Here is a 25,903-nt window from a genome sequence, read left to right on the forward strand (position 1 = left end):
AAAAGTCACACTCTTTTGAAATCATGGGAGTGATAACCAACACCCTTGACATTTCTATTGGTTAGAAGCAAGTTACAGCTCTTGTTCACTTTCAACCAGAGACCATTACACAGATGCATTCATCCCAGGAGAAATGGGTCTTAGAGTCCTTCTGCCCCACACAGAGAGGGTGAGCTAATCAACCACTAAGCCAGTATTTCAGCACAGGAACTCCACTTCCAGAAGAATGTGAGACTCAAATGGTTTGAGAACCCCTAGAAATAAGTATGAACTTTTCTAGTTTACCATCTTTTGGATGAGTCACTAAAAAAAGGGATGCTGAAGATTTCAGGCTGTGTGTGTGTGTGTGTGTGTGTGTGTGTGTGTTTTGATTGGTTGATTTCTTTTCCCACACAGGGTTTTATAATTTTTAAAAACAACATATGGCTTTTCAGTAATTATCTGGATTTCCAGGAGCTTTAAGAAAAAATAATAAAAAATATGGTGCTACTATTCCCTCTATTTTCATGTGGCAACAGCTGGTGACTAGAAAGAAGTAACAGCTTAGTAACAATGTGCTTGTCAGATGCCAACAGTTCCCTTGCAGCATGGGGTTGGCTGAGGCATTTAACTTTGTTACCACCACCAATGAGAGTCCAGTAGGGCTGAGAACTAAATAGTAAGGCCATTTACGGCGCAAATTAAAAGTGGTCTCGCCTACATATTCAACATATGTTAAATTTCTTTGAATGAGAAAATTTACACAGAGAAATTAAATGTTACTCCACCCCAAAATTTCTACTAGTTTAAAAAATTACATATGCAGTTGTAGACAGCTGATTGAGAGGATAATTTTATTATCCCCACCTGAAAGAAGCCTATCTGCTCATCCACAAGCTGGTACTAACTAGTGGTAGCTATTAGAAATGTAAATGCCATACCTTGATGGCACAGCCTTTGGGGGAATAGAAGTATCCAGTTGTTCCTTCGTTTATTGAATGAATGTTATTCTGTATGCTGGGCAATTTGTTAATAAGTCTAATTATAATAACTCAAATTTTGGAACACTAAAATTCACATGATAGATAATTTCAACAGTATCCTTTAGCAAGTCTGTGGTGTACAGGGACAAAACCTGGGTTTTCTACTTTTCCAACGTTCCAGGCTGCCTGGTTCCAATTCCTTTGTCATGTATATAAAACTGCAAAATAGATTTGGGGTTGAAGACATCACTGGGAGGCTCCTTCCCGATTACCATGTAATTAAATGTTATTTGTCATATTCTTTGTACTTCCAATGAACTTATGTAGGAAATATAATTGTAGCTATTAGATTCTAGATTCTGGCTATTAGGTGATTCAGACTGGTTCTTTCTCTTTTGTGATTCTGTTGGAGTATGACATAAAAGAGGAATGGTATTTCCCACCACAGCCCCAGCTGGTAATTCCACTTGTCTCATGATTTCACAGCTGCAATTCAGCCCCCAGCCCTCACACTTGTCCCTGGCCAATGATGCTTTCCTTAATTAGCATATGACTTAAACTTCAAGCCTGGCATAGCTGTTGCTTTGGCCCCTGGACTACCTAAGTACAGCCTGGTCTAATCTGGAAAGAAAATCTTCTTGAACATAGATTCTATTTGCCCTGACATTGAACAAAGGGAAGAGCAGCTTACTGGTGGCTGAATTCACTTTCTTTATCAAATAAATTTATTTTCTCTGACAACTGCTCATACAGTCTAATCTTGTGTCTGGGCTTTCCACTTGTGGTGTTATTTTTATGTTTATGGTTCTGATACCTTGTCCAACTTGAAAACAATCTCTAGAAATAGCCACTAGGATATACACCTGCAGAAGCTTGTGAGACTACCTGCAGTGTGTGGCTTGAGAAGCCTGAAAAGACTTCCTCTTCAAGGGAGTCAGTAGGTTAAACCTAGTTCTGACATTTCCTTTTTTTCTTTTTTTCCCTGTTTGTATTGCCCCTGTCATTTCTCTAGGTGGCTAAGCCACAGAGATGATAGCTTTTCTCAAGAAGTCTATGTCCAAATCCATGCATATAAGAAAGGATGCATGTTTGAATAAACTTGTGATTCTGGCATTCTCATTGGTCACCACTTAGTTTTAAATAACTTCTATTGAAGAGGCACTCCTTAGAAGGTTCTCTATGAAGTTGGGATACAGAATAACACATACAAATGGAGACACAAGGAGGGTAAACATTTTTTCCCCCCAAACATACACTAAGCAACTACTATGTAATGATCTGCTTCTATGGGTTAGGAGATCATGTAGGTACTGACATTGATTTTTGAAACAGGTATCCTTTGTTGTGACGTGCTGAAAACAGTGTATGCTACAAAAGCCTTTTGTGGAAGACATGGGATGATGAGAGCTGAACAATTAAGAGGGAGGAACTTCAGGTCTTTTATTATGAGCTCAGGTGGCCTATGCATAGTGTTTGATAGGAAAAAGAAGGACATTAATCAGGATAAGATGAAAGATTCACTTTGAACAGTTGAGGACGGGATTTGAAATTTTAAACAATGGGCACTAGATAGCTATTACAGTTGTCTAAATGGAGAAATGCCAAGATGAAATGGGTCTCTTAATAACTATGTTGATAGTAGGTTTGAGGTAGGAAAACTAGAAGAAGAAGGACTGGTTAGAAAACAGCAAAAATTCACCTAGGATAGAAATTTACCGAGGATAGAAACTAGGGATGAATGTGAAAGGCAAGAAGAAAGAAGAGATTAAAAAAAAAAATTCCTGGACATAGAAAAGTATTAAGGTGGAAGGGCAAAGAAGATTGTGGTTTTTCCAGCCTGAATGACTCAGCCTGAGGTGGGAGAGGGTGACATCATGTCCGAGAGATGACTTAGTAAAGGGGAAAGTTCCAAATTTCAATTATAGAATCTTGGGATTTTAAATAAAATGGAAAGGGACTTAGACACCATATACTCTGTCCCCTTTATTTATAGGAGGGTGAGTGAAGGAAAGGAAGGGTATGTGACTCAATCAGGGCAGTTGAGTAGAGAGTTGGGCAAAACGACAGCAGAACCACAGTCTTCTCCCACCAGTCACTTGCCTGCTTCACCAGCTTTATCATCTAGCTCTCTGGACAACAGCTCTCGAACTATGGACAAAGGACCAGAGCCTGTCTGAAGACATATCAGACCCTAAATAAATAAATAATAAAATAAAATGCTCCCCCCCCCAAGACTGATTTATTTTTTAAAAATCTAAATTTATTCAAAGAACTGACTTTTACTTTGTGATTAATCTAAGACGCTAACTCAACTTGTTACTGACCTTGGGTTCATGGATCCAGAGTTATAGAAAGGAACAGTGAACTGAGAAAGAATTTAAATACAGTTAAGACTTTATTAAAGACTTCTGTTTAAGCCAGAAGGGGAGACAGCACTTTGGGGAAAGTGACCCCCAGGCTAGCTCTAGCAAAGCAAAGGGTGGGGGGCTTATGCCAGAGGTAGAAGGCAGAAAGCACACAGGAACAGAGATCCCAGATAGACTCAGGCAAAGTACAGAAGGGAATAGCTTTCATGGCATCTAGGAGGAAGGCAGGAATGTGGTCTCTTGGTGTCTCCACTTGTAGAGATGGGACTTCAATCTTTTCCTTCCTCTTCCTTATCATGCTTCTTGTCTCATTATCATCTTAAGCCTCCACCTACAGGAGTGTGTTTTACTATGCTAATAAGGCAAAGGTAACTGTGGGTTACTTTAGTGACTATTAAAGCCCTCACCCCCTGGAGTTGCCCTTATCATCTGGGAAATTCTCTAATATTACTTTCAGAGTTGGTATCACTGTGACCACATAATCGTAGAAGGCAGAAATAATTTTCCCAGCCTCCCGTCACCTGGATGTTATCTTATTCCCACAGCCTTGAAGAGTAGTTCACTTTTTAACTACAAATTTTCTAGTGTGGCTGTTAATCCCATGTGACTGAGAGCCAGCTTGGCTGTCTTGTTTTTCTGAAACGTAATCATTGATTAGTTCTAAGGGGGTCTATGTTTCAAGGGATCCCTGATGGTGTCCTTTTTGTTATTACTGGTTTTAATTTTCAGAACTTTTAAGTCCAAAAGTCTGAGAGTCAGTCATTTTTCTGCAGGATGGCAAATTATGTGTGAACTGTCTTTTCCAAGGAACATCAGTTCGGGGTAAAAAAAAATGTAGCCACACACACACACACAAAATGACAAAGTAGTGTTCTCCCTTCCCTGCCCCCACTCATACTGCCAAGTTACAGCTATGATTTCTTGATTGTAGTTCTCTTGAGGTAGGAGCGGGCAGAAGTCCACAGGATGGATGTTGGTTGAGGGACTCCATCAGACAGCACTCTGAACCACTGTCTCTTCTGGCCCTTAGTCTTAGACTGAGGTTTGGACCTCCATTCTTTGATACAGACATGTGGTATTTCATTAATCTTCAGTCATTTGTAAAGTATCTTTCACAAGTGGTATTGTCACAAGAGAAGAGATGCCTCCAAAGAAGTGTTTAAGGAGTTCTCAGAGACTGGGGGGTGGAGGAGGGAGGGCACGACGACAACGAAATTTGACTCAGGATCAGTGGGGTTCTTGGCATACTTGATGGAAAATAATTTGAGCACAAGCCAAAGGCATAGACCAAGGTTTCTTTATTAAAGGAGATACATAGTCAAGGAGAATGGGGGCAATCTCAGGAGAGAGAGAGATGCCTTTAGGATAGAGCAAGGCAATATGCATTCAAAGGAGAATGCTGGCTAGCTACAGAGGGAGAGACAGCTACTGGTTGGTGTGGGGTGTTAATATTTAGTTGCTAGGGGCTGATCTAGAGGTGGAGCCAGGGTGGAGCTACCCAATTTCAACCCCAGTTTTCGTTGAGCTTGTGCATTGCCTTCGAGTTACTTTTGCAGACTAGGCTCCTTCCTGGGAGTTGCAACTTTCTTACATTTCAATGGTTCGTGGGGGTTTCCTGCATTTCGGGCACTTCCTTTGAGATTCTGGATCTCTCCTTTTATTCCCTATTCCTATCTCATTTTCAAGCTCTCTCCCCAGTTAAATTAGTTGGCAGGGGAAAGTCTCACTCCCTCACTGACGCAGACATTTGTGTATTCCCCATTAGGGCTCCAGAATGACTCTGCTGCCTGAATCCAGCCAGAACCCTACAGGGGAAAACGGGTCACAGTACAATAGTGACACTAAATCCCAAGGGCTTGAACACGTTAGGTAAGCCAGCGAGAAGGGCCCTGGTGGCAATCATCAAAGATTCAGCGAGTGCCGACCCATTTCCTGCGAATCTGAGCTGATGGGAAGAGTACCGCGCTGTGCTCCTGGGGAGCTGAGCTGCAATTCCTACATCTAGCGAGGAGAACGAGTCACTGTACGTGGGCTGTTTTCTCAACTGTGAAATAGGGGTCTAGGAGTCCTTCCAAGAACGTAAGATTCTAAAATTGAACAGGACTTGGTAGTACTACCCGGAGCTACACAGGCGCGCCGGGAACCCCGGGCTAGACGCTCCAGGGCAGCGATACTCCAGGCTGACTCTCCCGCTCTGCGCCACGTCGTCGCGGCGGAGTCAGAGGGCGGCGTGCGCGTTCCCGATGGGCCCTGCGTGCGCGTCTCCGCCCGGCTGGGGCTGGTGGGCGGGGCGGAGCGGGGCGGGGCGCAGGAGGAGGGTGGCTGCCGCTGGAACAGGCCCGGAGAAGAGAAAAGGCGGCGGCCCGGCTGCGGGGTGAGGCGCAGAGGAGGCGGGCCAGACAGGGGTGTGGGGCTCCAGGCAGCGCCGGGACAGTGCGGAGCAGCCGGGCACGGCGGCCACGGCAGCCTGGGTCTGGGCCGCGGTTCGGCCGCGCGCGCCGGTGAGTGTCGGAGGCCCGCGGGTGGCCGGCGCGGCCCGCACTGAGCGGGACGGGGGCGGCGGCGGCGGGGCCGAGCGAGGCCGGCGGCGGGGTTGGACGCGCGGGCGCGCCGAGGGGCAGTAACGCGGCGGTGGCCGGCCCGCGCGGGTCCTGGGTCGGCCCGGAGGGCGTCCGCCGCGCCGCTGTCCGCGCCGGGCCGCCTGCGTGGCCGGCCGTTGAGGCGGTCGGCAAATGGCTACCCGAGCCCCGGGCGCCGACCCCGGGCACCTCTGTTGGTGTCTGCGTGCAGAGGAAGGACGAGCGGGGAGTGTAACTTAGCGAAGTCCGAGGACCTCGAAAACCCAGCAGCTTTCCTTTTGTCTCCTAGAAACTTGTGTTCTTTGGGGACAAACGGGTTAAGTGAGACTGGGAGGCATCATCAACTGTCTCCGCGGGATGAGAGAAGTTGGTAACTTTTCCATTCTTGGAAGCGGGAGGATCTGTCTTAGCGTCGGTCCTTATTCAAGGGGAACTTCTGGGTTTTCCAGACCTGCGGGGATATTTGTGCCGTGTCCTGCTCCTTGGAAGTACTTTGCTTGGAAGGGGGACGCGGAACGCGTGGTGGATTCTAAGTAGTCTGTGAATGTCCCTTAACGTGACCGAGCAGTCCTTGTTTACCACGGCTCCAGTACTCCATTCCTCTCTCCCTTTCTCTTGTTTTTCTTTCTGAGCGCTGTTGTTGAGTCAAGATGCTTGGGAAGGAATTGACCTTTTATTCCATGGTTACTTTGTTGACTGTGATCCAAGATGAAGTTATTTATGGGCATTCTGATATCAGTGTAGGTTAACTTAAAACTCTTAATAAAAAACTTAAAACTTTCTAAATCTCAGAACTATGTGTACTCTTTAGAGACCCAGTAAATTATATTAACGTGTTTTGCCTTTGCTCCTCCTGTAAGGGTTTCCAAAGTAGTGAAGTTGTCGACTTGGCAAAAGGAAGAGTAGCATAAAATAGACCTTTAGGATTTTTTAAGGGGTAAATTTCAGTGTACAGTTTTCGCTGCATCACTCTTCTTTATGCTTAGTCACTGTTTCTCACTGTAGAAATTTAATTGGTGATAACATGGTGTTTTGCTAATTTCTTAAATTGCCAGTTTTTTTTTTTTTAACCTGAGGCTTTAATGTGGTGAAATAAACCATTTGTGTGTGTGTGTGATTCTAGTGGAAGTGGGTGGAATTTTGTGAATAAGAAAACTGAAGTTTGCCTATGTATCTTAATCGTTCTGGGTATTAATTTCAAGCCATTGCTTCTCTATATAGGTTTAGCATTGGAGGACTTTTTATTTTTCCCCCTAATGCTGTGCCCAAATAAAATATCATTAAAAAACAATACTATATAAATAATTGTTAACATTTTGAGATTCTGCCTTTAGTAACTTAAGGTCACTAAAATAGGCATTGTTTACTATTTGATAAAACATGTTTCTAAGATGTAATTTTTCACATAGGATAAACTCTATGGTATTCCATATCGTTTTGGATAGTCTTTAAATGAGTTTCCCAGGCTGCTTATGTTGATAAAAGGAGTTAGTACTTGCTGAGCATTTTACTGTAGAATGACATTGTAGTTGTACAACACTTTGATGATAAAGTCTTGAGTCAGCCTATATAAAATATTTAATTCAAGTTCATTGAGATAAAATAGATGAGATTTCACTTCTGTATTGTAGGTAGCTGTAGGTGGATGTTAGATACAGACAAGCACACCTCAGTTAAAAAAGTCTTTTACCAAAAAAAAATTTTTTTTTTTTAAACACTGAGTAATATTAACTCCAGACCTGTGGGAGTATAGTACTTACTCACAAACTGCATTTAGTAACTTTTGTAAGTTTAAACGACCACATAAAAATAATTATACATAAAACTTTATATAAATGTGGCTATTTTGTAAAGTGGATTGCATCTGTTTCTGAGACCTACATGTTTATATCCTGTTGGACACACATGTAATTGTAACCAAACTTCACAGAGTTCTAGATTATTTTCAGAGCAGATTAGTTGCCTCAAGGTAAAAAAACTAAGATTCCTTGTAAGCCCATTCCCTGTACCATGATACTCATCTTAATAAATGGAGTTTTCACATTTGGGTGGATTATTTTTATCTAAGTATCAACTCAATTAGGCTCTCGTCTGAGTATTAAATAGTTACTAATATTATTTCAATTTCTGATGTAAGTCTATTATAATTTCATTTGTTTATTTAGTGGAGAACATTGTAAGTAGTTAGAACTTTCACTTTGGAATGAGCTGTTCATGACCATGACCATATTTAGAAATGGAAGACGTATGTTTTGATTATATCGTATTTGGAAGGATAAACACTTGAAGAAAAATTTTAAAAAGCCAGGATCAAAGTTTAACAAAAGAATATACCTTGTAACCTGTAAGCCAATTTGGAATGGGAGCATGTGCTTTGAGGTAGGAATTGAACTATAGTATATTTCTTATCTTGGTTAGCCACCTCCACTTCCCCCTTTTAAAATTACTTACTTACTTAATTAATTAATTTCAGTGCTAGGAATTGAACCTAGGACCCTGCAAAACAGGGCAAAAACACTACCACTGAGCTACAACCCCCACCCTGCCTGCTTTTTAAAACAGTGAATACCATGTCCTGCAAAGGTATAGATTTACTATGATCTTTAAAACTGTGAGTGTACCTGATAAGCAAATCATTCAGCAAGTATTTGTACTTATTGTACATTAATACCTCTGACTATGCAAAGATGAACTGATTGCTAAATTTGAAATTTCAATTATGAACTTTCTTGTAATAATGGTTGATTAATGGAACACATCTGTTTCCACATCAGCCTTACATTGGAACAGCATGTTATTGTTTAAGTAGATTTTTATCTAATACCATGTTAATTGTAATATTAAACAGTAGGCTGATGTTCTTCCTATTTTGAGTTTTTCCTCACCGTGTACCTTACTATGGCATCTGAGCATATGCAGACATTTACTTATTTTTATTTTCGAAACTGGTGCCTTTTTATTGTCCCAATAACTAGCCTGCTAGGCTGATTAGGGAATTAAAATAATAGAACAACTGGGAGGTAGATATTTCCTTTTCTTTGTTTTGGAACCCTATTTTACTATTTTCTTTTATTATAATTTTTCATACCCGTGTTTACATGAATCTGTAATCAAGGCAGAGTTTTGAATGCAGAGAAAACAAGAATGAATTAGACAGAGATGGTCCTGACTTTCAAAGGCCTTATAGTTTTCTTGTGGAGAGAGATAGTAAACAGAATAATGATTTCCTTTGAGTTGTCATTAGTATTATCAGGGAAAGTGCAGCTGTATAATGAACACACATAGTAAGGGATCCTACCTTGCTTTGGGGTACATAGAAAGGTAATATTAAAGCAGAGACCAAAGAATTGAGTTAGCATGATGTGGGGAGGGGAAGCCTGTGTATCTGTGTCTGTCTAGGAGATGAGCAGACAATAAGAACAGCCCTGAGGTAGTCATCTGTTTTGAGTACATTAGCATAATTTAAAATCATGCAGGTTTACAATTCTTCATTTACTTATTTCCATATGCATTTGGATGAATTTGAAAAAATATTGGGGGGCACTATCTCTATGCCTTAAATGACCAGCTCTCATTTCATTGTATGGGAAAATGCCATGTCTTAAAACTATTTTTAAGGATTGCTTGTCAGCCACAGAATATGAGTTGGCAAGGAATGTCTGTTAGACAAAATAAATAAATAAATAAAAATATTGTAAAGCATTTTATTGTTTACAAATAGTTGCATTTCATTGTTTACAAGTAGTTTTTAGTCTAGTAAAACTTTCCAGTAACTCATATTTAAGTGTAAATTAGTAAAGATATGATTTGGCAGGTAAAAATCCTGATTGGAAAGAGATTTTTCAAAAAAACATTGTTTCAAATTAAACTCATCTTGAACTTGAATCCTTTAATTTGAGCAACATGTTTTCTAATTGGACCTGCTCTGTCACTGTTCCACTAAGAAATCAGGGATTGATGGTTTTAAACCTGTTTCACAGGATTTATGAGTAGTTGTGTAATATTTTATGAAGATGTTTTTAATTTGATGGCCAACAATCCTGATTAAAAAGAAGATGGATCTGGGAAAGCTTTAAATTTTGAAGCTGAGGGCTCTCTCCCCAGAATGCTCCCCAGCATGACTGTTATATTTTCTTATTCTTAATATATTTAATTGTAAAATGGAATTTAATGTGATTGCTCCTTTGTAAAGTTATTTTGAGAATTATTAAGTTAATAATGTTTCATATGTTTATGTTGAACCTTACCAATGTAAATTATTTTAAAAATAATTTTAAACACATACATTCAAAGCAAAGTAATATGCTTTTATAATTAGAAAGGACCAAAAAGACTTTCTTGACCACAGGGTGATTAAGTGTTGGAATAAACCACAAGCAAAGTTGTGTAATCTCCGTTCCGCAAATAACATCTTAAAATTGAATCACTGGTTACTGAAGAGCTGCCTTATTTTCTTAAACTTTAATAAGGAAACATGTCTTATTGCCCTTGTATATTGATCAGATACAGATTTAAGTGCTGCTGTCTCTGCCACTAAACCAGGTCAATGTCCTTGGGCAAGTCACTTCTGAACCTGTTTTCTCTGGGTCATTATGAGGATTTAGAGCCTTGATATATGCAAAGAAGGATAAGGTAAAATAAATAGTGTTCTCTTTTTCTTCTAAGTCTATTTCAATACATAATAAGCATTATGGACTTATACCTATGGATTCTTTCTTTTTCCATTATTTTTATTGTTTATATTCTTATTCAGAGGGGAATAGTGTAAAAGAGGCTAGTTAGTTTGAAGCTTGAGAACCCTCTACATTCTTTTTGAAAGTTGTTGCTGTTTAACTCAGGATTTGAGCAGTTGCTATTTTAAATACTTTTGAATTGAATTAAGATGTGTTCTTCTTGGTGTCTTCATGTGATGGTGTGTAGTGTAACATCAACTGTCCCTACAAGTCTTTAGAGCAGTGGTCACTTCAGTTGAAATTGTTTGTTTTTAGGTTTCTCTCTTAGTAACAGTCAAGCTTATAACCTTCGGCATGTGGGATGAACTTGGTCTAGTTGTTACAAAATAAGATAGCTACAGCTGTTTTCAAAGTGTGACCCTCAGTAAGATTGTCCTCTTATTAAAGTTTCTGTGAATATCTGCTTAAATTACAAGCATTTGTTATCATTAACTTGTCATTCTATTATGATTCTTTTAGCATGCCTATTTTTAATTTATAGGTTATATACTTGCCTATAAATATTTTGAGTAAAAATAAGTATTTAATTCATAATTTGTAATTTAAAAACAATGTAAAAACATAGTGTTGGTGTTGAATGTGTACCTTTTGGGCATGATATCATTGAATATCATAATATCGACTCTGAACATTCCTAATTAGGAAAAGCTCCATTAAAATCAAGCTTCGACTGGAGAAAAAGATGTAGCATTTTGGGGAGCAATTACTTTAGCCACTTGGAATCAAGATAGAATTTATTGGAAAAAACCCCAGAGAACTAGCAGTAACTCTTACTCATGAGTGAAGAAAATGGGTTAAGAATCTGTTTCTTCTCTAGAGAATTAAATACTACAATGTAATTTAATTTGGGAAATAATAGAGTTGAGTTTTCCATACCATCCACAAGCACAAACACATAATAAATAATTAGCAAGAGAGGTCTGAAGTTGGGAAGAGGTGTCTGAGCAGGATGTATAAATTAGTTTTCTGCATATGGCTGATAATTGAGACTTGAGAAAAAATTGAGAGAATTTATGGAATGAATAGAGAATGTATAGATTGAATAATTTGGAACCCTGAAGAAGAGTAATTTTTAAGAGAAGACTAAAGAATAGCCAGAGAGTTAGGAAACTGGAGAAGTGTACACAGCATGTAAAGTAAAGAACGATGACTGTTCAAAAGAAGGGATTAGTCATTATAATGTTAGGGCCAGGGAAGATGGGGGTCTGAGGAAAAAAAAAAACGCCCTTTAATTTTAGGAGGATCTCAATAGAGCAGTTTTATTGAGGAGTAGTAACAATAAAGCCAGATAAGAAGTTTCAGCAATATATGGGAAATTAGAAGATTTTTGTTTTGTTTTCTTTCTGAACATGTGGTTGAGTGGCAAATAAGAATGGTGGCAAAAGGAATATAGTATACTTTGTTTTTACTAACAAAAACCAATAAAAATGTTAATTATAGAAAATTCATTGAATAAGCTCACTTATAATTAAATGTGCTTATGCTTTCTATACTAGCTTTAAAAAGCAAGAAAGACCATTAAATATCTGTAATGTCTTGATATTATTTTACAAGTACTAGAAATCTGAACTCCCTAGAGTAGCATATAGCTCTCATGATTTGCCTTATTCCCACCTGGCCTCATTGCTCTACCTTATATTTTACCTTGACCCAACAATACTAGGAAGAGTTAATATATTTTGTCAATTCATGCTTCTTTTCAGTTGCACAGGCTATTATTTTAGCATGGAATGCCTCCCTTACCAATTTACTGATCTATACTTAAAGACAATTCATCTTTCAAGACCATGCATTCTTCTCTAACCCCTATCCATACTGATTATTTTATAAATGTGATAGGATTGTTACTGTCACCAACCTCCTGTTGTTGCTCTTTGAGAAAAGGCTCTATGATTTACTAGTCTTTATATTGAAAAATGGTCATGATAGCACACATCTGTAATTTCAGCTTCTCAGGAGCTAGTCTGGTCAACATAGCAAGACCCCATACCCCCCCAAAAAAAACAGTAAAAATTTTTTTCAGTAAATCTTTGTTGCCACACCAATGCAGTGCCTAGTACAGAATAGCTAAACAATAAATAGATGTAATGAATGAATGGAAACTGAGGTCCTTAGAAGTGTTTTACCCACAGATACAGAGCTTGAGCTAGAACTTTTATTTTCTTGATAAATTCTCTGTGTATTTTAATTAAGCCTTACCCTGTTAATTTGTTAGAGAATTTATTAGGCATATGTAGAAGGAGAGATTAATAGATTTAATTGTACGTTAATTCATATATTTAGAAGAATAAAAAGAAAACTTCTAGTAAAGTTTTGACTGGTAATAGTAATGAAATTGAAATGAGTATGGAATATGACTATGTCTCTGCAATATCAGGCATATCACAATCACTTTAAAAAGGTAAAAGCTGGGCTGGGGGTTTAGCTCCTTGGTAGAGTGTGTGCCTAGTGTGTATGAGGCCCTGAGTTTAGTCCCCAACACTGGGAAAATTATAAAAAAGAAAAGGAAAGAAAGCAAAAACTAAAGCAGCCTCTAAAATCTGAAAGTTGAAATACCCATTAACTTGTTATTGATATTAATTTATATACTACACAGTACTATAATTTATTATTTTGAAAGACATAATATGCTTTTTATGTATGTTTTTACATGCTGTATACTTCCCACATGTCAGTACTTTCTTTATGACATTTTAAAATACTCAAATGTTACTTGAAGTTCTTAAGTTGTTTCAAGATATATTGATTAAATATAAAATTAGTTAAATATGTTTATATGTATCTTTAAGATACGATGAATCAGTGATTTAATTTATATTATTGAGCAGTTTGAAAATCAACCACATTTTGTCTAACTTCTTTCTTTTCTCTTTTATTTTAACACTAGAGCTGGACTGACCATTATGGAGGAGGAGCTGCAGCATTCACACTGTGTGAATTGTGTCAGTAGACGGTGTATGGCCAGACCAGAGCCTGGGATTTCCTGTGATTTGATTGGTTGTCCTTTGGTTTGTGGAGCAGTTTTCCATTCTTGTAAAGCTAATGAGCACCGACTTCTGTGTCCATTTGAACGAGTGCCTTGCTTAAATAGTGACTTTGGATGTCCTTTTACCATGACCCGAAATAAAGTTGCTGAACATCTTGAAATGTGTCCTGCAAGTGTGGTATGCTGTACTATGGAATGGAACCGATGGCCAGTTAGTTATGCGGACCGGAAATCGTATGAAAATCTAAGCAGAGATGTTGATGAAGTGGCTCAATTAGATATGGCCTTGGCTCTTCAAGACCAAAGGATGCTCTTAGAATCTCTCAAAGTAGCCACCATGATGTCAAAAGCTACTGATAAAGTATCTGAACCTAGAGAACAAATCTCAGTTAAATCCAGTGTCTCTGAAATACCACATGCTAATGGTTTGGTATCTGTTGATGAAGAATCTTATGGTGCACTTTATCAAGCTACTGTAGAAACAACCAGAAGTTTGGCTGCTGCTTTAGATATCTTGAATACTGCCACAAGAGACATTGGCATGTTAAATACAAGTCTTCATACTACCCCAGATGAAATGAATGAAGAACAAAATGACAGAGAAAGTTTGCAGGATAGAAACTTGAAAGACCAGGATCGTCCTTACGAGGATGAGATAGGGGCAGTAGGTGGAATCGACCATACTGGCATAAGTCAGAATGCCCAGTCTGAGCAAAATGGTTCAAGTGATTTATTGTGTGACTTGAATGCAGGTTCTTATGGCACTTCTGTTCTTTGTAATGGCTTTCCTTTGGAAAATGTATGTACACAGGTCAAAGACCAGGATCAGAATTTTCAAGTTGATTCAAAACAAAGTAGCTTAACAAATGGAGAATGTGTGGCATCAGATGGTACTGCAGAATCTTCCAGTTCACTTTCAGTAGCAGCACAACTTAGGGAAGTAATACCCTCCAGTGCTTTACCTAATGGCACCGTTCAGCATATCCTCATGCCAGACGATGAAGATGAAGGAGGACTGTATTGGAGAAAAGTAGACTTAGGGGACTTGAGGAATGTGGATGTCTTATCTTTCAGTCATGCTCCTTCATTCAAATTTCTTTCTAATTCATGTTGGTCTAAACCAAAAGAAGATAAAGCAGTAGATACATCAGATTTGGAAGTTGCTGAAGATCCTATGGGCCTCCAAGGAATAGATCTGATTACAGCAGCATTACTGTTCTGTCTAGGAGATTCTCCAGGTGGGAGGGGTATATCTGATAGTCGCATGGTTGATGTATATCATATTGACTTTGGGACGCAGACTTTTTCGCTTCCATCTGCAATATTAGCTACAAATACAATGGTTGGGGAAATAGCTTCAGCTTCAGCTTGTGATCATGCCAATCCCCAGCTTTCAAATCCAAGTCCTTTTCAGACACTTGGGTTGGATTTAGTATTGGAATGTGTTGCTAGGTATCAACCTAAGCAGCGTTCAATGTTTACCTTTGTGTGTGGACAGTTATTTAGAAGAAAAGAATTTTCTTCACATTTTAAGAATGTACATGGTGACATTCATGCTGGACTCAATGGCTGGATGGAACAGCGGTGCCCTTTAGCCTATTATGGTTGTACTTATTCTCAGCGTAGATTTTGTCCATCAACACAAGGAGCAAAGATTATACATGACCGTCATTTGAGGTCGTTTGGAGTTCAGCCATGTGTATCTACAGTATTAGTAGAACCTTCTAGAAACTGTGTGTTGGGATTACATAATGACCATCTAAGTAGTCTTCCCTTTGAGGTCCTACAACATATTGCAGGCTTTCTCGATGGCTTCAGTTTATGCCAGCTCTCATGTGTGTCCAGGTTAATGAGGGATGTGTGTGGCAGTCTGCTTCAGTCTCGTGGAATGGTCATACTGCAGTGGGGGAAAAAGAAGTATCCAGAAGGAAATTCATCATGGCAGATAAAGGAAAAGGTTAGTTTAATCTTAATTGTGTCAATCTCTTTATTGGACATGAAGTAGCCACTTTAATGCTGCGGAATTGCTATAGTTAATAGCTTGTTGAAAAATTGATCATCCTTAAAATTTACTAAGTTAATATAATGACACATTTTTAAAGTGATAATTAATGAAGAACTAGGATAGTTAGAATTGTGATAATCACAAATTTATTGCAGAAATTTGTTTCCTAAATATAAATTCTAATCTAATATGGCAAAGGCCACTTCTGTTTCTTCAGATGAGCTCTTCTCTACCCCCTCAATTCTTCTGTAATAACTTCCTTCATTTACCCTCTTTTTAAATTTGGGCTCCATCTGAAACACTGTCACCATTAGACAATGGAAGAAGCTAGGAAAAGGGTTTTTCTTACTTTGTCAGTTGGTCAGTTTCTTTCCATTCTTAGCAGTTTCTTTATTGGGACTTGGTTGTTTCACATGGAATCCAAATGGAGAGAGATGAGAAAAAGGCACAGCTATTGCTATATTCATTCTAGTAAGTGTCCAGGGGAGTGTTAAGGGGCCAGGGGATATGAGTGGATGGATGAGAAAGTGTCTTAGGCTGAAGTGAGATAAGATAAAGATAGAGCAATAGAATTTGATATTGTGGGTGGAGACTGAATTTAGTACAATACAAAAGAGTAACACATTGAGAACTGGAGCTAGAGATTTAGACATATCTAAAACAAGTCTGGGCTCCACCATTTCTCTCTTATAGTACTCGACTTTTGTCTACCTTGTATTTGAGGCACTATCCCATGGGAGAGGAAAGGTATTACAGAAATCTGTGATTAAAGGTGGTTTTCATTTTAGAACACTTATAATATGAAACTTCACATTTTATGAAGTGGAAACAATTTTGATAAACGAAACATTTGGTTGTATAGTATTCAAATTTCTGATTATTTTTAGCACCCTTAGCTTTTGTCTTTTACTTGTTGCTCCAACTTTGCTGAATTCTCCATCAGCTACTTCTCTGTTCTCTTGAGGATTTTTGACCAATAAATGAACACACAAGGGGCTGGGGATGTGGCTCAAGCGGTAGTGTGCTTGCCTGGCATGTGCAGGGTGCTGGGTTCGATCCTCAGCACCACATAAAAATAAAATAAAGATGTTGTGTCTGCCCAGAACTAAAAAATAAATATTAAAAAAAAATGAACACACAAATTGTTTTATGATTTTTGCCAAAAGGTAATTACGGTGGCAGAAAACTTCATTAGCTCAGTGTTTCTGTGTATTTTTGTTTTCTGGATGATTTGGTATCTCTCTCCCCTTTGGAATGCAACTATATGTCTGGCTTTTTTTTTTAATCCTTCTTCAGTGGTGTTACCAAAAAGGATAGAATGTCTTCTGGAGATTTTATAACTCCTATCGAGATCTCATCTAGTCTTCTAAATTGCCATCATTTACACAGATTACTCACATGTCTATAAACTGACCTTTTTCTCTACTGAGCTCCAGACCCCACTGCACACAGCTTCTGCTGGATATCTCTCCTTGATTACCCCACAGTTTATGCAGACTCAACATGTCTAATTCACTTTATTCCCCTACTCTTCTTAATCGCAGAGAGTGGCATCATGGTATACCAACTTGCCTAAACCAGGGATCTGGGAGATAGGCTTGACTGATATTTTCCCCCTTTTTTGCCATATCTAGGTAATTTTGAAGTCCTATGTTTTCTTTTCTTTCACTGCCATTTTCCTAGTTCAGTCTAAGCTTTGATTCTCTCCTGGATTAATACCACAGCTTCCTCCTGCGGGGCTTCCTCCTCCAGTTGGGCCCCACTCCAACATATTATCTATACAAGAGTTAGAATATTCATACTTTCGTAATACAGTTTTTATACTGTTATTGTAATGCTTAAAACTCTTTAATATCTGTCCATTTCCCCTGGGATAGAGGCCAAGTCCTTAATAAAACATTAAAAACTTCATAATTTCATCCTTACCTCTTCAGTTTCTTCTTGTCACTTTGCACTCCAGTCAAGATTGACATGCTTATTGTTTCCTGGTGTGTTTTCTTTCTTGCTAAGGTCTTTGAATATACTCTCTCTAATATCCACATCTCCACGTATAATATGGTATATAGTATACATCATTACTTTCATTAACTTATTTAATCCACTATCCCTACTTAGCAGATGAGGAATCAATACATAATTTGTGCAAGTCAGTAGCTTTGTTTTTAATATTCTTTATATAAGGGGACCACAACAGTCATTGCTATACCATTTTATAGAAGGGACCTGAGCATCACAGATTTTGGGTTCTTGCAAGGAAGGGTCCTAGAACCAATCCCCCACAGATACCAAGGGACAATTACATTCTGTGTTCTCTAACTAAACATTGGCCTGTTGATAAACTCAGCTAGGATACCTAGACCTGCCTGTCTGATTCATGATTATGTGTCTCCCTTATTCTGCTCTCATGCTTATTACTTTTGTTTGGGTGGCTTTGTTTTCAATTGTAATGATGAGATGGGGTCACAGTGGTCATTGCTGCACTAATAAGATGTTAGTGCTTCTGGGCCTGGGCTGCTGACTAGGAAAAAAACAGGGAGTGCCCGTATTTTTACCAATAGACATATGTACACAGATGGTAGGTTAGCATTTTGCCCTAAAACATATTTCTTTTTAAATAGAGAGAGAGAGAGAGAGAGAATTTTAATATTTATTTTTTAGTTTTCGGCGGACACAACATCTTTGTTTGTATGTGGTGCTGAGGATCGGTCCCGGGCCGCACGCTTGCCAGGCGAGCGCACTATCGCTTGAGCCACATCCCCAGCCCCCTAAAACGTATTTTTAACAAAGACACATTTTTAGTTAAAGACACATTTTTAATGAAAATAGGATCCCTTTTATAGGAACTATATGTAAATTTTTAGAAGCATTTCAACAAATGTGTTTCTGAGTATTACTAGGTACCTTCTGTATTCGTGAGTAGTGGAAAGATAAGTGATTTTTAGTACACTTTGTGGTGTAATAGGAATGGGAGAAGAACCTGAGAAGAAACGAAACACTATTCAATATATCCAGATCATGTGTAGTTCTGTGTAGGCAATTGAATAGATGGAAAAGAATAATGCATAGTAGATATTATTCTGGGAAGTGGCCTTGAATTTATGAAGTTATGATTTTTAAAAAATTGTCCAGTAAGCCAGGTTGGAAGTAATTTTTAATGTTGGGTTTTGTCCTTTTTTGGGGGGGAGGGGTTGTTTATTAAATGTATTGAAGTCATTATCTCATAGAAGTGAGTTGTCTTTATAAATTTGACAAATTCACTTGAAAATGGATTTACTTTTAAATTTTGTAACTATTTGAAACTTTATATTGGATGTTTCTCTAACAAGATATATATGCAGTTAGAGCAAGAAATACATTTTGATTTTCTGTAAATTGATTTGTTTAAATCTAAAGTAGAATTCTCTTCTAGGTATGGCGATTCAGTACTGCATTTTGTTCAGTTAATGAATGGAAATTTGCTGACATCTTAAGCATGGCTGACCACTTGAAGAAATGCAGTTACAATATCATAGAGAAACGGGAGGAAGCAATCCCCTTGCCATGTATGTGTGTGACTCGAGAACTCACTAAAGAAGGACGTTCACTACGCTCAGTTTTAAAACCTGTACTTTAAAAACTAACTACTTGCGTACACATGCAAGCACCTAGTATAATTTCTTTGTAATATGTGATACTTTATTAATGTATTAAAGAGTACAGCTAGATAAATGTAATGTCATTATGTATATATATGTTTTGAAGTGATATATATTTTTATAAAGTACTGTTTAGTTGGAAAAATATTCGCCTTAATGTTTGAAATGTGTGGCATTTTTGGAACTTGCTGGACAGGGTGATTTAATGTTAGTTACATAATTTTCAGAATTAGTATTTTTGATGGTGTGCATATTTTGGTTCTTAAATGTTTTGCTTCTTAAAACTAACAAGATCCTGACCAATTTATTCCTCATGTTTTCTATGGGTTAAGCCCACACAATCAAAAAAGCAAAACTTTGATTCAAATTTTTGCTGCATAGGTTTTTCAGATGAACACTTTCAATTGCTTAAGCACTGCCCTAAGATCCTTATAAAATTTTTTATTATCTAGTCGTTCCCCTCTGACAATTATTGATGCACAGATGATCTCCAATATACTTACATAATATTTAAAATTACAACTAGTGTTTGGTAATGCTATTTATAATGTTTTAAAGATAATTCACAAAGATGTTTTCATCTTATGTTCTTAAAACTTATACAGAGTGACCACAAGCAGCTTTCCCTTTTATTAAATGCCACATCCAGAGATTTGTGGCCATGTGTTTTATGGCAGGTTAAAGCAAAAACATGCAAACAAAAAACAAGCCAGTGAATTTAATTGAAAACCATTCATGTTATTGTGTATTTGCTAAACATTTAATGTTTGAACAAAAATATACCTCATTTTAAGTTTGAATTTGGCATATTTTGCAAATACATTTCAAATATTCAGAATGCAAAGGGCTTAACTTTTTCATATGCATTTTAAAATTTTGCCTTTTGTAGTTTACAAAAATACAGCTATATTGTTTTAAGACATTTAAAAATGTGAATTTAATGTTGTCTTTGTAAGATATCCAGCAGAGACCTGCATAGTTTGACAATCTCTCTGAAACATTTCCAAGTTAATTTCCTATACACTTTTTTACCAGAAAGTAAGAGTTGTATCTTCATGAAAAGATCCAGGGAGGATAGAGAAATATTCAAAAGCCTATTCTTGAAGTATTTTATTATAGTTTTATACTGTTAACTTGATGTGGTCACTTTAAAAATGAATAAATTTGCTGTATTAGTATTTAGGAAACATTGCAAAGATGGAGACATATACTTAAATAATTTGTCTTAGGTAAATTCTGGCATGTGGTAAGCTAAAATGGTGATGAGCTTCCTGGTTATAAATGTCAACACTGAATTATATTTTTACTTCCTACATTTGTCCCTGAGAGTGTTTTATGGTCACTGGTCCATGATTCCCATATATGGCAATCAGGATGGGCAGAGGTGTTACTTGGGCAGTAGAGAATTTTGAATTGCTGAAGATTTGTTTTGGTTGGATCAAGTTCTTATTATAGTTCAAAAATATAGGATTAAAGACTCATCAGTTGTTTTGCCTCAGCTCTCATTTTAATTAGTAGAATACTTACTTCTCAGTGCTTAACTATCGTTTTAATTCTGAGATTGAATTGCATAAGAAGTCTATATTTCTGTGGAAAAGTCAGAAATGAGATATCAAATACTATAAGGTATTACTCTGCCTTTTGTTAAGCTTTTACTGAAGAATGTGTTTGTGGTTAGCCTAGCACAGGCATTAACTTTTTGTTTTATGGTTGTGCTTTTAAAAATCCATTGTTTTTAGGTTTAGATTTGTTATTTCCACACTGAATCATGAAATATTTAACATTTTTCCACCTTATATTTCTTTTACACATCTTTCCCTGTTCTCTTTTTTGTTATGCCACCATATCATTTTGTTAAAATGTTTTCTCTGTGCAACATTTGTTTAAGTTCTAATAAAATTAATATTTTCCCCTTATATGTCTCATTAACTTAAAAAGAAAAACTTTCATTTAAATAAAATTTTAATACTTGTTTGATGAATTCAAAACACAGTCTGTTTCTGGAATGTTGATTCTTCTGCGTGTTACAGGAGTTGCTGGTTGATTATCATTGCTAGCTCAGGTTTTACTGGTGAACTCTAAATTTTTCTGTAATATATAGAACTTATTAGTTAATTTTCTTTGCCCCTTGAGTGTCTTGAAAGTAGGCCCATCTAGAGATATTAAAAGGCTGCTAAGAGATTGTGGCATGATTATTTTTTTAAAACTTGAAACCAGAACTTCCTATTTGTCCTCTTAAGCACGAAGAGGTTTGTATGTTGACCTAGTAGATTTTTATTTGCAAAGTCTTTGTTGATTGCTTAAGTCTTTGCTACCCAGAAAGATAAAGGGCAAGCATCAAAATGGAGGAAAATATCTAAATTCACTTTTATTCTCTTTATCCTTTCCCAGTACTGCTTAATAGCTTGCTTGCTCTTTCTTTTCTCTCTTTTCATTCTCTTTTTTTCTCTCTGTTCCTTTCCCCCTCACATGTCACTTGGGGTAAGAACAAATGGTCTGTTTTAACAAGGTCTCCAGGTGATTCTGATGCACAAAAAAACTATAAGATCTTAGAGGAAGACATACTATCTCTACCCTCTGATGTTTTATTAGAATGGATATATATGTGTATGTACGAATGTATAATCCAAAATTAAGAGTAATGATTGTGTTAATAGTTAAATTATATATGTTGTCTCAGTCTTAGAGCCATATGAGAAAATACATTGGGTATAAAAACTTGTTACTAGTATTTTAAACTTCACTAGTATTTTATGGTGTTTCTTCTATTCAAAGGCAAGAATAGAGTACATTTTAGTTCATTAGTACTAACATTTAGCATAGTCACACTTGTTTAGTGGTTGCAGAGTGATGTGAACGTACTAGAATTGTAGGATGAGCAAAGAGAGTAGAAGTAGATAAATTCCAAATTAAATCCTACTAAAGTATTTGTAGGGATCCCTTCAACCCTATCAATAAGATTAAAGATCGACTTTCTGGTTTATCAGTAGTATAGAATTATTTTTAGTCTTTGTCTACGCATATTCCATTAAGGCTATTCCTATCATGTGTCCTTTAACTTTGGATATTGGGGTCTTAGTAATGTTTAAGATACTAGAGTTTCTCATACCCCTTGAAGATACAGTAGTTTGTATTAGTATATTGATAACAGATTTTACTTGTGGGGATTTGAATACTTGTAGGTGAAAAATGCAAACAGATTTCTCCATGTTTTGCATCCCAAACTGAAAAGACATGGTTATTAATTATTTTTAATATATATTTTGGTTGTCAATGGACCTTTTTTTGAAAAGGGGATTGAACTCTGGCACTCAACCACTGACCACATCCCCAGCCCTATTTTGTATTCTGTTTAGAGACAGAGTCTCACTGAGTTGCTTATGGCCTTGTCATTGCTGAGGCTGGCTTTGAACTCAGGATCCTCCTGCCTCTGCCTCTGGGATTACAGGCCTGGGCCACCATGCCCCGCTGGACCTTTATTTTTATTTACTTATTTTTATGTGGTGCTCAGAATCAAACCCAGTGCCTCACACATGCTAGGCAAGCGCTTTACCACCGAGCCACAACCCTATTCCTTATTAATTTTTTAAAATTTCCTAAAGAAAAGTGACACAAACATTGAAAATGTGTTTCCTCCATGACTTACCATATTAGGAGGTGATATGACTGGAACCTACAGAGTTGGTTGTTTAGAAGTGCAATAGAAGGGGAGTAATTTGCCCCTGTTCTCTGGACAAATGTTTTTGATGGAAAGATCTTTCCTGATATGTGCCTGACTGGTTATCTCATTGCTGCTGTGAGTAGTGTTATTTAACATTTCATAAGGCCTAGGAAGCCTGAATATATTAGTTATGCCTTTAAAGTAAACCACACATCTATTCCAATGTGTTTAATTTACTGGTAGATTTGTTAGTATTTATCTAAAACATTTCCAGAAGGTTTGAGTTAGGCCAATTCTAGTGAAGTCCTTAGTAAATAAGAGAAAAGGAAGAATGGTTTCTCTTTCTTTTTGAAGTCACCTTTTACCTAATTATTTCCTTTTAGTTAAAGGATCAAGTTCAAAAGATCAACCTCGCATTTTATGGGTGAGAATATTGATTTACTGAATGTTTCTGTACTGATGAGTATATCTCATCTCTGAATGATATATGCCCTGAAACAGGTCACTTTCCCACTTAAATGTAGAAAGAGAAGGGATATTTAGACAAAAGGAAATTACTTGGGTAATTATCAATAGAATAAATACCTAGAATATTTGGTTCCTTCTGTGTTTTGGAAAGAAATTTGGTGTAATAGCAAAATAAAAGTAGAAATGAGTGAGGTGTGATATGTTGCTCTGAAAATCCTTTGCAAGATTAGGCAGTTTGCTGAAGTTGTACAAAAATGTTATTGCATCAGTGACTGAAGAAATTCTATAAATTCATTGTAATATATACTTATTTGACAATCATTAAAATTGATCAATATGTCTTGGTAAGGGGGATAACATCTTGAGGTGTTTTGTACCTTGGGACATTTCAAAATGGACATTTTATGTTCAGAATGTTTGATATTCCAATGTATTATGTGGATAGTAACTTTTTAAAGTTAAAATACTACAAAGAAATGGATTACAAGATAGGTTCATGAACATGCTCTGTAAAATTAATTGATGCAAATCTTTTAAAATAATTTTTCAATCTTTTTGACAAGCTCTATTATTTACTACGAAGAAAAGCATTCCTGAAGCAAACTGACAAGGGAAATGTGATGTTCACCACCCCCGCCAACACCAATATAATTTTAAGTATCTCCAAAATCACTTTATTAATTCATTTGCATGCAGATATGAAAGGAAATGATTCTTCAATGCATGGTTAGTTCTAGTGGTAGTGATAGTTTATGTGTTTGAAAGTAATAAGACTTCATTTTTGTTGAAATCTTGGGACCAAAATCATCAGGTCACGTCCTTTCCCAACACATTCATCAGGTTTAATTTTTATTTTTTTCTGATATACATAGTTAGAATTTAATTTTTCCCCCCTCAATGTTTTAAACAGGCACAGTTGATAAATGTATTCAACTTTTGGCACAGAAATTGACTTGAGTCAGAGAGTGTTTTGCACTCCTAGTCAAAAGGTGACATTAATTTTACATTTCAAAATAGTAATTCTAAGGCCTACTGATATGAGAACGTAGCAATAAATTTGTTATTGCTCAAAAGATTGAAGTTTAAAAGGAGAGCCTGCCCTCTGCTGTCGTAGAACATTTTTTTCTGTTGAAATCTTTTTTATATTAATAATAATTAATGCTTATTTAATTTTATAACTTAAGTGTGGCTTAACCATATTATTTATTAAATCACTCCAGAGAAAATGAAATAATGGTACCATCTTTTTACATCAATTCAATTGATGATTTAAAAATTACTACCTGTATTCCTAATAAAATAAGGGATTTGATATAAGTAGAGAAAGGTACTGACTCCTTACAATATTCCAATAGCTTTATGAAAACAGCCATAACATGAAATTGCATTGAGTGATTCATAATTTAGTGGACATGAATTCTGAAGATTTTTATTTTGTATTTAAATGTAAAATTGTACTGTTCACTTGATCATTGTTTAAGCACCAGTCCATAGTGAAAATAAAACTGAACTGTCTCATTCACTTACCTCATGCTGTTTAGTTTCCAGTGGATTTTTTCTCATGCTTTATATTAATAGTTTGATTTACATTAATAATTGTCTTTATCCTCAATGCAAAAGGGTATGGTACTCATGGGGAGGGAGTGCTAAGTGAATGAAGCTAGACACAAAAGGCCACACATTATCTAGTCCAGTTATATGAAGTACCAAGAGGAGGCTAGCCTGTAGAACAGATTAGATTAGTGGTGGCCAAGGAGGAGAGTGACTATGAACATGGAGTTTCTTTTGGAGTGATGAAAATATTCTAGAACAAGGTGGTGGTGATTATTGAGTAATATTGCTAATGTACTAAAAGCCACCAAATTGTACACTTTTAAAATGGTACATTTTATTTATTTTATTTTGCCTTATTGTTTTTGAAAAAAAGGATGTGATATTTATAGTCATTATCAAATCCCCAAAGTATCATGTTCCCAAGGTTTGTGAAATGCTCAAGATATGGTTTAGAATTGATTTATAATATGGTAATGTGACAAACTTATTCAGTTAAAAGTCTCAATAAAATTCCTTAATTTCATCACAGAAGTATGGATGACAGCAGCAGAAATAAAGCTGTAATTCTGCTCAGTTTCCTTTTATTTAATACAGCTGTGGCTAATTGGCTTCTATGTTAAAGATTGTTTTTTCATCTTTTGCATTTTATTATGACTCTTTGTGGCACATAGCAATCACTTTTAAAAGAGCTGTTTTTAAAATCATAATTTGAAAAAAACTGTATAACTTTCAGGATTATTTTTATAGTTTTATACTTTGTGTTCCTTTTAAAGAGCAAATGCAATCATGTATTAGGCAAGACTAAATAAATTGAACTGATGCATATGTTTTGTATTTTTTGTGTGTGGGAAAAATGCTACTTGAATTTTGGGATTGATTGGAACTTCAGTTATCATTTAGTTTCTCATTTTATATTTAGTGAAATTGAAGCTGAATTTGTCAATCGGTTTGTTC

General features: G+C 36.8%; 1 protein-coding gene across 3 annotated transcripts; it reads left to right on the plus strand.

Annotated features, from left to right (window-relative positions):
• The first annotated feature begins 5,658 nt into the window (after positions 1-5,658).
• Positions 5,659-25,306, plus strand: Fbxo30 (F-box protein 30). 3 transcript variants are annotated; one of them, XM_026397613.2, is made up of 3 exons: positions 5,659-5,702; positions 13,528-15,583; positions 19,041-25,306. In XM_026397613.2, exons 2-3 carry the CDS (start codon positions 13,544-13,546, stop codon positions 19,242-19,244), a joined length of 2,244 nt encoding a protein of 747 aa, XP_026253398.2. In that variant the 5' UTR covers positions 5,659-5,702; positions 13,528-13,543; the 3' UTR covers positions 19,245-25,306. The 3 variants fall into 3 exon arrangements, with proteins under 3 accessions (XP_026253398.2, XP_026253396.2, XP_026253397.2); XM_026397611.2 differs by lacking the exon at positions 5,659-5,702 and adding an exon at positions 5,709-5,829; XM_026397612.2 differs by lacking the exon at positions 5,659-5,702 and adding an exon at positions 6,024-6,273.
• The last annotated feature ends 597 nt before the right edge of the window (positions 25,307-25,903 follow it).

This window comes from Urocitellus parryii, chromosome 8 (assembly GCF_045843805.1).
Source record: "Urocitellus parryii isolate mUroPar1 chromosome 8, mUroPar1.hap1, whole genome shotgun sequence".
Lineage (NCBI taxonomy): Eukaryota > Metazoa > Chordata > Mammalia > Rodentia > Sciuridae > Urocitellus > Urocitellus parryii.